Here is a 15583-nt window from a genome sequence, read left to right as displayed (position 1 = left end):
CACAAACGTGCTTTTCCCTACACTATCCCATCTGTGGCATGATTTTTGCAGTGAAGGAGAAAGTTTACCCAAATGCCGTCATCTTTGCTCTGGGTATGATGTCCATCATCACTGTGGAGTTGAAGTTTAGACAGTACAATGGCTAAAACAGAAGTGTCCAGCCAACAGTAAAGCTGATGTTATTGCTAAACCTGGTGAAGCCACTCTGAGTTGTCAGTGGTAGAAACCTTAGGGAGAAAGAAGACAGACAGGATAACACACAAACTTAATATAATTCGTGCAAACAAAAGACTGGCAAACAAAAGAGAATGCTGGCAGATAAATACAGTTAAGTATAAAAGTAATGCTGTTATGTAGCTTATGCCTACCAATGCTATCCAGATTATCAGTGTTGCTACTACACTATATATAAACATGTACGTTATTCCAGTCTTAACAAAATGCTGAATGAATTAGAATCCCCTAACATCGATACAGCAGGCAGCTGTGATGCTGGGGAAAACCAAGGTGAACAGACTCCAGCAAGCGGCTAACTTGCTTGCTCTCCCCAAGCGGCAGCTGATGAATTAGATGGACCATTAGTCTGACTCAATGGGGCATTTCTCATGAGAGCTTGATTTTGTTCACAACAATATTCTTGAGAGGCACTCAGGGGGTTTGCAGTACTGCACCACAACTTGATACTGGTGCCTGAGAAACTGCGGCAGGGCTATGCACCCAGGTCTTACCTTCTGGGAAGACAGTCTGCTGAACTAGGGAAAGCAGCATGATACCAGACTGAGACACTGCTGCTATCATGCCCATATGTTAAACTTTTTAATTATTCAGTAAGCCACTCTGAAAAACAGGGAGGGGGTTCCAGGGAAGGGAACTGTAGCTATTCAGTGCCTCGTGTTGAAAAGAGGAAGGGTATGAATGGCAATCTGATTCCTTCCTGGTGGCATGCCAGTCACTTCAGCAGTTTCACTTCACAGCGAAGTACAAACTCTCTGCGAGAGATTACTACCACCTTAGTGGAGGCATCCGAAGTCAAGTAACACTAGCACCTCAATCAATCCCTGCAGTTCATTCATCAGACCATGAATTATGGCTCCTGAGGGGGCAGACCCTCTTCAGTCCTGTTGGCTGTGCTATGGAGGTGGAAAACTCCAGCAAAAAGGTGGAGTTTGACAGCTGAGAATGGTAAAACTTTGTAAACTATGCTATTTTTCAGCCAGGGCTCCAGCAGTACACAGAGTGAACAGTGGCTTCATCAGCTGGCCCACTGTAAACCAGTCATGTCCCTATACAAAGTCCCCACTCCAGAAGGCAAGGAGGTGTTCATTACTGTAGAAATGAAGGATTTAGAGGAATGGATGGGAAGGTCCCCTGTACCCACTAACAAACTCCCTCCCATCAAAAGATACCAGATAGGTGTTCCCTTGTTGCTCGGGCTACTTAATAGGTGGGACTTCAGGCCGAAGGTAACAACAAATGTAGTCAGTAGTGCAGTATCACAGTGCTGGCTGAAGAGATGTAACCTGGTACGCCTGTGTATGCAGGCAGAATTCAGTGTTATTTTTCACTTATGCTTGAGTGGGACTTACACAGGTGACTTACTGGTGAAGACCCAAGGGATGAGCAGGGTTCAGAAGTTGTGCTACGAAGGACTGAGTGAAGGTGGTAGCGGTGAAGTTAACTTTAGAACAGTACTCACGGTTGAGAAGATTTTCCTGTATTATGTGTGTGTCTCAGGTTGCCATAGAGAAAGGGGACAAAGAGAGAGAATGGAAAAGGAAGAGAAGGCAATAAAGAGGGGAAAATGGAACTTAAGCCAGCTGGCAGGGCTCTGACTACTCCTTGCACAGCTGGGAGATCCTGCTAATGCTGTGAGGAACTGCTAAAGGCAGCAATTTTGCAAACTGGTGAGTGCCCCTGGGCCATAGTGAGACCCTGATCAGTGACTTCTTAGAGTTTGCTGCCTCCCTCTTCCCGTGCCGCTCTGGACTGTTACCAGCCTCGGTGGTGGCACAGAGCCCAGAAGCACTCTGGGGCCCGTGGCCTACGGCAGTGGCCCCTCGGCCCACGGGGCCTTTCTTTAACCGCCTGTGAGGGGAGGCACCAGCGCTCGCCGGGCCAGGCAGGGCTTCAGACCCCCTTCTCGTGGGGCAGGAAGCGTCGCCTCTGCCCTGAAGCAGGCAGCTGTGGGTGCGGTTCTCCACTGCCAAGGAGCGAGCAGCTCCCAGCGGCCGAGCCGAGCCGAGGCGAGGCGAGTTACGTCTCCCCAGCCTGGCGCCGGCCGCGACCGTCAGCACGGGCCGGCTCGGTCCTAGCCGCCTCCCCCTCACAGGCTGCCGCCCCGCGGGCGTCCGCGTTCCGCCCTGGCCCCGCCGCCGCCGGGGCCCGTCCCGCCAGGGCCCGAGGACAGCCCGGCGCCCGCCGGGCCGAGTCCGCCCTCAGCGCCGCGGCCCGCCTCGCGGGCGCCGTGACGTCAGGCGCGGGGAGGGGCGGGGCTCCGGCCGAGGACAGGCAGGGACTTCCGCCTCGGTAGGCCCGGCTGCGCGGGAGCCGGGCGCGCGACCTCGCGCAGCCACTTCCGCCTCAGTAGGTGTCATGGCGGCGGGGCGGGCGCCTCACGTGACGGCGCCCGGCCCGGCGCGGTCTCGCGCGCAGCTCTCGCGGTGCCGCGCCGCCCCCCCGCCCGCGTCCCCCTCTCGCCCTGGCCGCTCGCGCAGCTGCTCGGCTCTCGCTATATAAAGGGGCGAAGCGGGCAGAGCGGGCGGCTGGCGGCGGCGGCTGCAGCCCCAGGGCCGGCGAGCGAGGCCGGGCCAGGCCGCGGGGCTGCCCGTGAGCCGGGGCGGGACGCGCGGGCTCTGGGGGGACGCAGCCGGGCAGGTTTATTGTTTTAGGGGCGACTCCCCCCCCCGCGGTTGGGGGCGTCCCGGGGGGCTCGGGACATGGCGAGCTCGACTAACACAAACCCCGTGGTAAGGACCGGGTCGGGGGGCGAGGGGGGCCCCGGGGGCAGCGCGGGCGGAGGGGGCCGGCGGGGCCGGCCGCCCCCTCCCCCGCACTCCCTTCCCTCCCGCCGCCCGCCTCCAGCGGTCCCGGCCCCCTCCCCCCGGCCCCCGGCGGGAAGGGGCGGCGGGGGGCCGCGGGGCAGCCTCACCCCCGCGGCGGGGAGCCAACTTGTGGCGCCCGGCGCCGGCCGCCTCGGCGGCGGGGAGAGAGCGGAGCCGGGGGCGGCGGGAGCGGGGCGGCGGGAGCGGGGGCGCGGGGCGGCGGCCCGGGGGCGGCGGGGCGGCCCGGCGGGCGGCGGAGCCCCGCGGGGGAGGCCGGGGCCGCGCCGCGCCGCCGCCCGCGGGCTGGGGGTCCGGCGGGGAGGGGAGGGCTGGCGGGCGGGGGGCGCCACCGCCGCCGCCGGAGGGAGCCGCCCGGGGAAGGGGCGAGAGCCGGAGCGAGCGGCGGGGGAGAGCGGGCGCTGCCGCCCGCCCCGCCGCCGTCCCGGGGCGAGGGGAAGCGGCGTCCGAGCCAGGTTTCGGTTTTGTGGCGTCGGTGGCGGCGAAGCCCGCCCGGGCTCCGCTGGAGCCATTTTATGTTGCTTTATAAGAAGGAGACGATGGTTGAAAAGCACTTGTCCCAGCCCGGCCGGATCGGCTAAGCCGGGCGAAGGCCCTCAACTTCTCTCCGGCGAGCGAGGCAGTATTTATTTCAAAAAGAGAGAGAGAAAGAAAAAAACCCCTTTCCCTCCCTGTTCCCTTCTCGCGCTTTCTGCACCTTGGCGGGTGGCTCGCTGCTGCACTTGTACTCACAGAGGTTTGCAACAAGCAGTCACACAAGCCTGCGCAGCCACCGAGCCCCCCCGGCTGCCGCTCTCCTCTCCGCTCCTCTCCCCCTTGCGCGCCCCCCGGCCGCGACCCCCGCCCCGAAGCGCTGGAGGAGACAAACCCGGCGTCCCGGCGGCCTCGCGGCGGGCTCGGCCCCCTTGTTTGTGGCTCTCAGATCCATCATGGCTTCCCCCTGCCTTTCTGCCTCCCTGCTCCTTGTGTTCCTCCTCCCTGTGGCTGCCCTGTTTATATAGAGCTATTGCCGCTCTCTAATATAGACTCTGCTAGGATGGGAAGGTGCTTTCCAGCCCCACGTCACCGCCTCTCCATTTAAACACCACATCAGCCTTTAAATAGGGAGCGAGCCGCGGAGCGCGGGCTGGGAGGTGCATGCGTCCGCGGCGGAGGCTGGGAGACGGGTGGCTTGTCCCTCGGATCCCGACCGGGCTTTCGCCGGGTTTCCATTCCCTCCGCGCCGCCCGTCCCCGTCGCCGCCGGCCTGCGGAGCGGTGGTGCTTTCTGGCGGGGGCGGGGGGTGTCTCCCAGCCGGTGTAAATGGACTTTCCCTTGCTTTTACGCATTGCACAAAGGCAGTTTTCATCCTCTCCTGCGTTTGAAAGTGTTTGCCTTTTTCTTCCTTTTTTCTTTTTTTTTTTTGTTCTGTTTTTTTTCCTGTCCCTAGCATACAGCTGGCACACGTTCCTGTGCTCCCGTAAGCTCTTCAAAGTGGTTTTTCTGCTGGGTGGGGAAGGTAGAGTTTAAACGGTTCTTACCCAGTACATTGAGGAGAGATGTGGTACTTACTTTATAGCGCTTTGCCAAGGTCTGACCACAGCTGTCATCCTAAAAGTAATGTTTAATATTAAAGTTTTGTCTATGGGTCATGGGCCACAGATACTACTCAATGATTTCTGTGCATTTCTGGTGACTAAAGTGTACAAATATTTTATTGCAGTCCAGGCAGAGCAAAGGTTTTAGAATTTTCACTAATATTTGGTTTAATTATAATATTTGGTATACTGTAAAACAGTATACAAAAGGAAATGCAAAGCCATCCTAGTTTTCCTTTCCAAATTGGCAATTTCACAGACCTGTCTGTGAGTTAGGGTCATGCAATTGCAAAGTAGCATCGTTGGTTTGATATTTTGTCGGGTTTTGTATCAGAAAATTTTAGGAAAGTAGTCAGCCATTACATGCAGGGCAGTAGGATGCATATTGAATGTGGGTGATCGGAATCCGTTAGTTTTTCTTCTGTGTATAAACTTGTGGCTTTATTTTTTGATTGCAAGAAAAGGATCTATTTCTGTATAGTAAATTAGAGGTTTTGCTTCTCTTTTTTGACCAAGTGAGTACCAAATAGCAAAGTATATATATATTGAATAATCTCCAGAGTACTTGTAAATACCTTTGATTCAATAATTTACTAAGACTTGCTTTCTCTCGGCTGTATTTCTGTACTGGCATAACTTCTGTAAAGTTCTCTTGGAAGGTGTCTGTGTTTGAACATTGTGTTTGGAATAGCAAAAGCCAAGCTTAAAATGGGCCTGCTTCAAATAGGTATGCTTTAGGCTAATTTTCAATTAAGTAGTAAAACTTTTCAATAGTGCATGATCAACTTTGGCACATTCAGGTCGTGTGCGATAGCTTACCCTAGGCTTGCCAGAGATGAATAGGAACATTTTGAAATACTGCAACCAGGTGATAACTTTAGGAAGCTAGACTTTGAGCCTGACGTGTCAATAGTATCACATCAGCATCCGATCACATCTGAATTGCTAGAAATCTGTTTTTCCTAATAAAGGACGAATATAAGATGTTAACAGTTATATGCAGTATAAGATTTTGTAGGTGACAAAGGTAATTTATTTGTAAAAGTCCACAACAACATAAAAAAAGCTCAAATTTTAATGCTTACAATGTAGATTATATGTGTTACTTCTTTTTATGCACATCGTTGATGTAATTGTGACTAAAACTAGTTACCTTTACAGTGTGCTCTTCTAGCTGTCATATAGCTAGCTTCCAGCTCTAATTACACAGAAAAGAGAAAGATTAACAACATTTCAGGGATAACTGCAGAATTAACCAGGAACAAACTGCTGTCAAGTGCACAAAGCGTGCCGTGGTATATCTCTCCATAATGTGTTGGTTATTGGAAACCCAAACTGCTGAAATCCCAAGTGTAACAATAATTACAGAGATGCAGTTTTTGTACCCACGAAACTGAAAGAATGTAGGAAGCGTAAGCCCCCAAACGCATGTGGCATTTCTTAAAATAGCTTGCTGGTTGCTCCTCGGATTTGGAGTGTGTGTGCATGTGTAGCAGTCTCACCATACTCGGAGTTTTCTTTACAAGATGTACAGAGAAAGTGAAATATAATCGTTTCCGTATGTCCCCGGAGGGGGAAGTACTAGATTTCAAATCTTTTCTATGTGTTTGTGGTTGTATCTAATAAATCAGGAATTTTAATTGTTGTCTTTAATCTATAGTAAATGTTTGGGATAGTGTTTATTGAAGAGTGATTTGAGTATTTTGCTCTTAAAAGAGCTTGAAGTTTACAGCAATGTACTCTTTATGAGGGAGGCACTTTAATATAAACCAGATGAAAGCATGATTATTTTAATAGCAATCTTGAAAGTTTCCATTATGTTCATTGCTTTCTCTGACTGAATGCGGAAATTTATTGGAAAGCTTAACTCACCTGCTATCCCATCTTTAGACTTGTTCAGTAATTGTATTCCCATGTTTATTTTTTGAGTAAGCAGCGTATGAAAATAATTTTGTCATTCAACTCCAGAGTCTTAGGTGGTTTGTATAAACAGCTTGAGCATCATATAAATAATGCTTAAAGCCAACGCTTATTGTATATCTAAAACAATACAGTGTGCTTCCTTTTAAAGACCGGGCTTAGGGTTGTTTTATAATTTTACTGGATTTGCCTCTGTTGAGGTAGGAAAAGAGCGTTCTGTGATATTCTTCAGAATTCCACTATGGATGGCTTTTGAAGGCATTACTGCTCCCTCTGGAAGGCATTGCATCTGCCAGGGCTGGATGTTCAGTAGGAGTGTACACAAGAGAACGTTTTCAACCGGACAGGGTTTTTCTGAGTATTACACAAATATGTATAGGTAAAAACAGACAGACACTGTTCCATTTTAAGCGTGCAGATGCTTTCTTCTCTGTTCCCTTCCTTCTAATCATACAGCCACGAGTGTATCATGTATTGTGATACTGGGTGATTAGAACAGCGTCCAGAAATTCTGACGCATCTTTATACCCAGCGCAGTGTGGCTCATGCAGAGAGATACATGCACGTACAAACTGCTTGTGGGTTCGTTAACCTGCGTTGCGCTAGGCTCTCTGCGCCCCTGTGGTGCTGTTGTCTTTCGGGGGGCTTAGCCGCTTGCTTGGGCTGTCGGAAGTTGTGCAGAAGGACGCTGTATCAATGGCAGAGTGAACATCTATGCTCTTAACCTGCCTTTCTGCTCTCTCGCTAAACTAATGCTGGACACCAGAAACCAGTATCCTCCTCTTTGAATTTGTTTTTTTCCCTTACTACACAGGTAAAAAAGGAAACATTCCCAAGCAGTCTGTTGGGCTGTAAGGGTTAGTTTGTTGTATCTGAATGTTGATATTTTTTCCTAGGGCTTTAGAGACTGAGGAGGCTTTGTGAATAAACCTTACAAAAATACCTGACTGTGGAGATAGGAGGAGGTAACTGCTGGTGCAAATTATTAGGGCCTGTTTGTGTAAAATCTGTTTTACTAGAAAAGTGGACCTAATAGATGATTTAAGGAGAGGAGGATTTAAGGAGAAAATGCCATCTCCATCCTGCAGGAATTTTGGTTGTAATTTCAGACATACAGGTAGTTCTCTTGACTTAAGTAAAGTAACTCACATGCCTGAGGTTAAGCATGTTTATTTGCAGAATGTGGTTTTGGCATTAAGAAACAGATGCTTTTAATACAATAAGGAACACTATTTGGAATAGGTTAAGTAGCATTTCTGTGCTAGTTGGATCGTATAAGCTTTATGCAATTTGTTTAATTATAGAAATAATAGGACTTAATAACATTAAGTAGAATGTCTTTTTGCATCTGCTATGAATTAAATCTAAGTGGAAAAATAATCCTGTTAATGATGCTTGGTATTTCTAAGTTACCCACTACGCAGATTTAAAATACTAGCGCTCAAGAGTAGTGTGGCTTTGAAAGTCTGTTTCAAATGTCTCTATAAGCACAATTAATGCTGTACTTGAAGCCTGGATAATGTGAGCATGCAATATTGTTTTGAAAGAAAAAAATCTGCAAGTAGTCTGGTATGTTTTGTTTCTTTTGGAGAAGTTAACTTTTCGACATAGGTGCTGTAAACATAGTTTTCAAGGACGGCAAACTTACCCTGTTACTTGAGGCCAGAAATTTTTTTGGAGAGACAAGTAACAAAAGGATGAATTCTAACGTTTCAGTTACGTGATTTGCAGCAGCATGTTTGAAAGCTGAAAAGTGGCAAACTGACAAAATGTAAAATGAAGCAAAAAATAAGGTGCTGATAGCATTGATGTGTGGTCAATAACACAGAGTAGTATGTTGGGTTTTGTTGGTTTTTTTTTCTTTTCCTTTTTTTCCTCTCCCCCTCCCCCCCCCTTTTTTGTTTTTGTTGGTTGGTTTTTTTGGTAAGGAAAATCACTTGAGCATGCCCCAATGCAGAGTTTGTTTTAAACACTAAGGACATAATGCACTAAGCAGCTATCAGTCTGCTTAGTTTTTAGTTTCAGGCTTCCAAATAGGTTCTTTTCTCCCCTTGTAATATCAATGCATTTCTTTAAGCTTCTTTTTGTTTGTTTGTTTCGGTTTTTTGGTTTTTTTTAAACATTTAAAAGCAAAGGTACTCAAGTTCTTTTTGTGCTTATTGGCCAATTGGCTTTTTCCTGGACTGGTAAATCATGTGCTACTATTCCCTCTCCATTATTCCATAACATAGGCATAACAATGCCGTAACATGTGTGCAATATAATCTTTAGCATATCTGTAACAAATTCAACACTTCTGGGATGCATTAAGCAACTGCGTATACATAAAATAGATGTTTCAAGTGTGTGCAGTAAATTTGTGTAGTTCCCACACTGCTGTACTAACTGCATGTGCTTGGTGCAGGTTTTCTGCGTGTGTATGGGCGACACAGCTCTCCTGGGGTGCCAAACCCACTGCACAAGTACAGAATGATTGTTTTGCATATATACAACATATCTGATGTGTGTGGCGTAATTTGGGATTTATTGCTTAAGGAAGTTATGGAACGGGGTAGAGGAAGATGTCAGCTTACAGAAAGTTGTAGCTACTTTCAGATCAGTTTAAAAGTGGTCTACCCCCAGCCCAAGGAACAGCCTTGGTCAGTGTCCTGGTTTCAGCTGGGACAGAGTTAATTTTCTTCCTACTAGCTAATACAGTGCTGCGTTTTGGATTTAGTATGAGAATAATGTTGATAACACAGGGATGTTTTTAGTTGTTGCTAAGTAGTGCTTATACTAAATGAAGGACTTTTCAGCTTCCCATGCTCTGCCAGGTGCACAAGAAGCTGGGAGGGGGCACAGGCAGAACAGCTGACCCCAACTGGCCAAAGGGCTATTCCATACCATATGGCATCACGCTCAGTATAGAAACTGGGGGGAGTTGGGCGGGGGGCAGCGACTGCTGCTCGGGGATGGGCTGGGCGTTGGTTGGCGGGCGGTGAAGTTTTCAACCCAGGAGTTTTCTCGCTTTTACTCTTCTGATTCTCTCCCCCATCCCACCGGGGGGAGTGAGCGAGCAGCTGTGTGGGGCTTAGTTGCTGGCTGGGGTTAAACCACGACAGTCAGTGAAGTATATATGGGTCACAGGCTGCAGATTAGATCAACACTTATTTAGAGTTTGTAGTGCCACCTTGCAATTAGATAGCACAGATATTTAAGCCCAACCAAAATACTGTTGAGGTTCACATGTATGTAGAGAGGTCCGAGCTGTACTGTTGAAAAGGTACAGCACGTGTATTGTACAATTATCCTATGGTCCTGTGAATTCAATTTTGTGCTTTAACTGATACCTTAAGTATTTATATTCTCTTTTAAAAATTGTACCTGCATTTTAAAATTCACAAAATGGTTGAGGTTGGAATGGACCTCTGGAGGTCATCTTGCAGCCCCCCTGGGTTGCAGGGCCGCCTACAGCCGGTTGCCCAGGGCCATGTCCAGATGGCTTTTGAGTATCTCCAGGGGTGGAGACTCCACAACTTCTTTTGGCAACCTAAAGTGAATTGACAATTCACTTTATCGTTGACAGTTTAGGCATGAAGTCAGCGTAATAGAATAATAATGTATTTGTAATATTTTCCCCTGAAAAATTTCTAATGTAAAAACATAAGTACTGATTGAAAACAGAAGTCTGTCTAGCCTAATACCCTGTCTTCAATAGTTTCTGTAAACAGATGTGTAAGGAAGAACAGGACATTCACATGAATGCTTCCAGTTTTCTGAGCCTTCAGCGTTTTTCAGCTTGAGATCATTCTAAGCCATATTTGTTTCCTGTTGAACTAGTAAGCAGTAACAAGTGTCTTTTCTTTGTATTTATCTAATATCCTTTTGAACTTTTAACGTTCTTTGACATGAATATTTTGCACACATGCAAATATTTTTGCGTATTTGGTATGTACATTGGCAAGCAGGAAACAAATTTACTGAATGGAAAACAATCTCCTTTTCTGTGTTTTGAATTACACTCCTCATGGCTTGAAAACTCTTGTGCCATAGTTATGTCACAAAAGATAGTGAAGGGTCCCTTCCCTTTTCACCCTGTTTGAGCTGCTCTTGCTGATTTATACCTCCTTGGATACTTTAGTCTCTCAGAAACATGCAGTGAATTCTATAATGCAGTTTTCAGAGGTTTTTTGTGGAGAGAAGTCTTATTTTAACGTTAAAGTGATACATTTCTTTCATAACAATGCTGACTAGTTACTTTTTTTTTTTAAAGCCTAAATTGTACAGATCTGTAATTGAAGATGTCATCAATGATGTCAGAGAAGTTTTTCTGGATGAAGGAGTGGATGAACAAGTTCTTATGGAACTCAAAACAGTAAGTTGCAACTTCAAAGTTTTTTTTTTAATAGATGAATACAGCAGTTGGTTTTCGGATCTGCTTACTGTGTACACAGTAAAAATACTAATTTTTAATTAGCTAAGCATTGTATTAATCTGCATATCTGTAGCCCCATATCATTTGAATTACACTGCTATATAGAGAGATCTGCTCACCTTGTTTACTTTCCCTAATCTGGCATGTCAAACTTGACATAAACTAACAGCAGGCATCTGAATTCAGAGTGTTATTTCAGTTCCTGAAATGTTATATCTTTCAAAAAGAAAGGGGAGAATATGTTTATTTTAGAGGCAGGCAATTCTTAAGGTTTCTCTGCAGGAAGAATAAACTGCCTGCTCTGCTTGATGTTTTTGTCTTTCTGAAGAAGAGGAGTTGCATTATCTGATGCACTGTCATATTTTTGCATGTATGGTTTGTAGGAGCATTGTTTTTAGGAGGTGGTATGTAATAAATTGCACTTTTCTGAAGCTCTCAGATTCAGAATTGTTTTACATACAGTGGGTTTGAACTGTTACCAAGGGTCCAAAAGAAAGGCAGGATGTTGACCTGAGCTCTAATGGGTCTCCTATGGCTTTCTTCAAATTCTTCCTGGGTAAAAGAAGCGCTTCAAAAAGGAAGAGAAAAGTAAAAAAAAAAAAAAAGAGGGGTGGGGGGGGAGAAGAAATAAAGTAAAAGGAAACTGGGAAAGTAGGTGCCTGCTTATCTCAGCGATTCAGTAAGGACTTCTTCAGAAAGTCGGGCATCCAGCACTCTCAGTATTTTTTGAAGTATTAAAAAATGGATGGAGTGGGAAAGGAATTTTGAATTTGGCTAGACAGAAACAGGTGAAGACTTTTTTCTGTGAAACCATGACCTGACTTGGTGGAAATGGAGAGAGCACCTGGGTGTTTGTGTCACAGACATGGTCTGCAAATGATGTCAGAAAAGATTGAATGAGGAAAGAGACAAGAAGGAAAACGAAGTATTGAAGAAGGCTTAGGGAGCCCTAAGCAGGATTTGAAATCAGGAGTCCTGGGTGCCTGTAGTCTCTTTGACTCTGATGTATTATGAATACTTCTGTTGCTGTATCTTTGCAAGAGCTGCTTTTTCTGCATCTGTGGCTTTTCATGGGAGACATGTCAGCTGACATAAAGAACTGAAGGGCTGGAGAAGCTGAATTTGATATTGTGGTAGAAACTGTGTAAATGCTTGTACAGAGGCATTATCTTAGGTATACTGGTAGTTTCTGTTGAAGTGTGTTGCAAGGCAGTAGTCTTCAAGCAGCTTCTATTGAGGAGTTCCAAGAAGAAATGGCTTGAGGAAAGCTGTAATAAAGAATTATTTTTGTGATTAAAGAGGTAAGAAAGAAAGAAGGTAGAGAAGTGAAAACTTGAAGACTAGTTTAAAGTTACCAGTTTATCTCTATTCGTGCTTCTATTAGGGTTATTATGAATCTTCCACACTTGGAAGAAAGAAACAATGTTAAAGTTTAAGCTTGGACTGGCAATTCTTAAGGGATATTTAATTCCTCTTCTTAAAATATTACTTCTGTGGAGTTACCTCTTCAGTTTGTATTTGCCTAAGGGCTTTTTGGCTAAGTAGATGGCACAAGATAAACAGTGAAAACAAATTTGATTTTGGAGTACTGTCTTCATATTGTTACAAATCCTGTTGAGTAAAAATTGTACACAGATTTCTCTTTCCTTTTCCAAACTAGCTGTGGGAAAACAAGCTGATGCAGTCCAAGGCTGTAGATGGCTTCCATTCAGAAGAGCAGCAGCTTTTGTTGCAGGTGCAACAGCAGCAGCAGCAGCAGCAGCAACAGCAGCATCATCACCACCACCATCACACACAACCTCAGCCGCAGCAGACTGTGCAGCAGCAGTCACAGCCACAACAAGTCCTTATTCCAGCGTCTCAGCAAGGTCAGACTTACTCTCTAATCTCTCTGGCAGAAGACTCAAGTTAGACCAACTCTTTAGCATATTCTAAATCTAGGGCAGGATGTTTATCTGATGGATAACTTTGTGTCTTTATGTTAAACTTTGTCTCTTCTTGCCTCTATTTAATGATTCAAGAGAGCTGTCTTGGTGAAAAATACCTTGGTGTTTGTGTTAGTCATATTCTTCAGAAGATTTTGGAAAAACTGAATTCTTCTCTTGGTTTTCTACTATATAACTTAAGTTTTCAGAATACATGACTTTCATATTCTCTCAAAAATTCTCTCATTAGCAGCTCTTTAGTTTCAAGCCAATATACATATGCAGTTGACAATTTAGTCATGAGGTAGTAATGTCATTAGGAGCAAACTAATTTAAAAAAATATATTATTGTTTAGCATAGGTGGATGCTAGGACATGAAAAATACTTGTATAAGTCTGAGTATCTGTAGGAGATGGTTTTTCATGTTAGAATAAGTTACAAGTGAAAAGCATAATGGCTGGGTATTTTCATGGTCTTAAATGATTGCACACTGTGTAGGTGTGGATGTTCATGATGTATTTTAGCTAGCCATAACAGTATTCTTTCTTGTAATTATTGTCTTGTGTATTCTCCGTTAATAATTTAAGGAAAACATTTTCACCAATTACAATTTCATTTGAAGACTAAGATAAATGCTACTGGATTTTATTGCATATATGCTGTGTAAACAAATCTGCCACCTGTGAAATGCCTGAGTTGAGCTTTCAGTGTGCTATTAAAATTGTGGCATAAAATATTTATCTGTGGTAGTCAGTCACAGACTTCAGTCTTTTTATCAGATTTCATGGATCAGAACCTATTTTGTCATATGCACAAAAGATAGCTATGAGGTGATTCCCCCCTGCCCTCCAAAACCCAACCACCATATATTTGTAACAGAAGAGAACTGGTGTGATGAAGAACCTGTTGTTGGGACTTTTTTTTTCCTTGGTGTGTTTTTTTCTGGTTTGTGGGTTGTTTCGTTTTTTTGTTTATTTTGTTTAGTTTTTTTCTTCTTATAGTACTTTGTATTTTGGTTGGACATAAATCAGTTTCAGCTGTTGGGATAAAATTCATTTTGAGATTAAGACCCCTAAATACATGTGGCTTCAAATGATCCGGGTGTCTCAGCTTAAGTTACAGTCAGCAGGGCCTGGAAAATCTACTCACCAAGACCTCTAGTGGCTTCTTAGCTGAATAGCTGTGACTCGACTGCCCAGGTTTCCCTCCACTAATATGGAGGTCCCTGTCTCCTCCCGTTTGTGTCTTAGGGTAGAATAAGGTCCTGCCTATAGTAATACACTTAAAACTGATTTATTGTTGTCCAGTGTTGTGGCTTATGACCAAATGACAGTGTGGAGGCTAAATGAAATTAGGATATCAAATAACTTTAATCACAGACATGCAGTTTTATGAATTACTTGATATCCCCCTTCCATGGGGGAGATGGTATAGTAGTTCCTTGCACAACCTGGTGCAGTCCCAGAGAGAGACGAGGACAATCAGCATGGTGATTCCTGCTGTCCTGTGTGTGGTCCTGGCACAGGGTCATGAGATTTCCTTGGGCTCTTTTGCCTTCCCTGGGTTCCCTGAAAGTTGGAGACATGGCCTCAGATCTTGGTGCAAGGTTATGAGGCTTCCCTCCCCAGAATCTTTTCCAGAAACTAAGTTATCCCCAGAATTCTTAAGTGTCCTTGGTTATAGGATTGGATGGAGAATACCTTGTTGATGATTAGTTTGTTCCAATTGCTCTGTCACTTTCCAGTTTACTGTCACTGATACTAGCACTGGCAACGTGCTTGTTCCATAGACTTGGTCACTTTTGCACTTCTAGATGATCAACAGGTTGTTTGCAGTTTAGCTATCTATTTCCTTTAGCATACCAAAGCTATTTTGTTGTTTGGAACAGGTGGTTGATCATATTTCATCTGCTTCTGCTATATTTTCTGATAGTGAAGATCATGAGCTTACGCTAAGAGCTATGCTAACTAGACCTAACTTAAGCTAACTGCTGCCTCCTCTTAACATGCTCTTTGTCTTGCAACAATCCTTGCTTAAGTCTGTTTTAAGACTTAACCACTGTCAATTGATGGTTTTGGAGAACTCCGATACTGGACATCAGCAAGTTTATCAACATTTCACTAATACCTTTAATTCCAGACATGTATTTTAAATCTTGCTTTACCTAGGGTCAGAATAGGTAACTGAAGCCCTTGAAATAATATCTGTAAAGCCAAAATAGCCATATTGCCTCTCAGAGCTGTGGTTGTATATTGTCTTGAGAGTAAAACTTAATAAGATCAGAGACTGCTCAGTAGCTGTTATTGTTATGAAGCTCAGCTGATGTTTGGGTGATGTATTTTCTAAGTTATTCTGGCTTGGATGTTATTTTGGGCAGACTGTGTAGTTTACATGGAATGCTGTTTTTTTGTTTTTAGCACCTCAGCAGCAGGTTATCGTGCCAGATTCCAAGCTGATACCGCACATGAATGCGTCGGGCATGGTAAGAGAAGCGGAAGTTTATACATGCATACGCTGTCATTATGTAAGTTGTTTTGATTAAACACAAACCTGGTATCAGTCATCAGATGCTTGAAAGTAATTTAGGACACGCTGGTAAAGCTGTCTGCCATCTTTCTGAGTTTTGCTACTGCACTGACAGTCTAGGAACAGTAATCCAGAACTTCAGTTTTGATAACAAATCTAGG

The 15583-nt window shown here is 45.0% G+C and overlaps 1 protein-coding gene across 2 annotated transcripts in view; it reads left to right on the top strand.

The window, feature by feature from the left end:
* The first annotated feature begins 2619 nt into the window (after positions 1 to 2619).
* The window catches only part of GTF2A1 (general transcription factor IIA subunit 1), a 30032-nt gene continuing 17068 nt past the window's right edge, over positions 2620 to 15583 (top strand). Inside the window, exons 1-4 of one of the 2 annotated variants that reach the window (XM_075503375.1) lie at positions 2620 to 2966; positions 10809 to 10910; positions 12631 to 12838; positions 15314 to 15378. In XM_075503375.1, the coding sequence (XP_075359490.1) occupies positions 2937 to 2966; positions 10809 to 10910; positions 12631 to 12838; positions 15314 to 15378 (405 nt within the window). In that variant the 5' untranslated portion in view covers positions 2620 to 2936. The remainder of the gene's footprint in view (positions 2967 to 10808; positions 10911 to 12630; positions 12839 to 15313; positions 15379 to 15583) is intronic. The other variant, XM_075503374.1, reaches the window with a different exon arrangement.

This window comes from Mycteria americana, chromosome 5, assembly GCF_035582795.1.
Source record: "Mycteria americana isolate JAX WOST 10 ecotype Jacksonville Zoo and Gardens chromosome 5, USCA_MyAme_1.0, whole genome shotgun sequence".
Taxonomy (NCBI): Eukaryota; Metazoa; Chordata; class Aves; order Ciconiiformes; family Ciconiidae; genus Mycteria; species Mycteria americana.
This window is presented reverse-complemented; position numbering and strand designations above follow the sequence as displayed.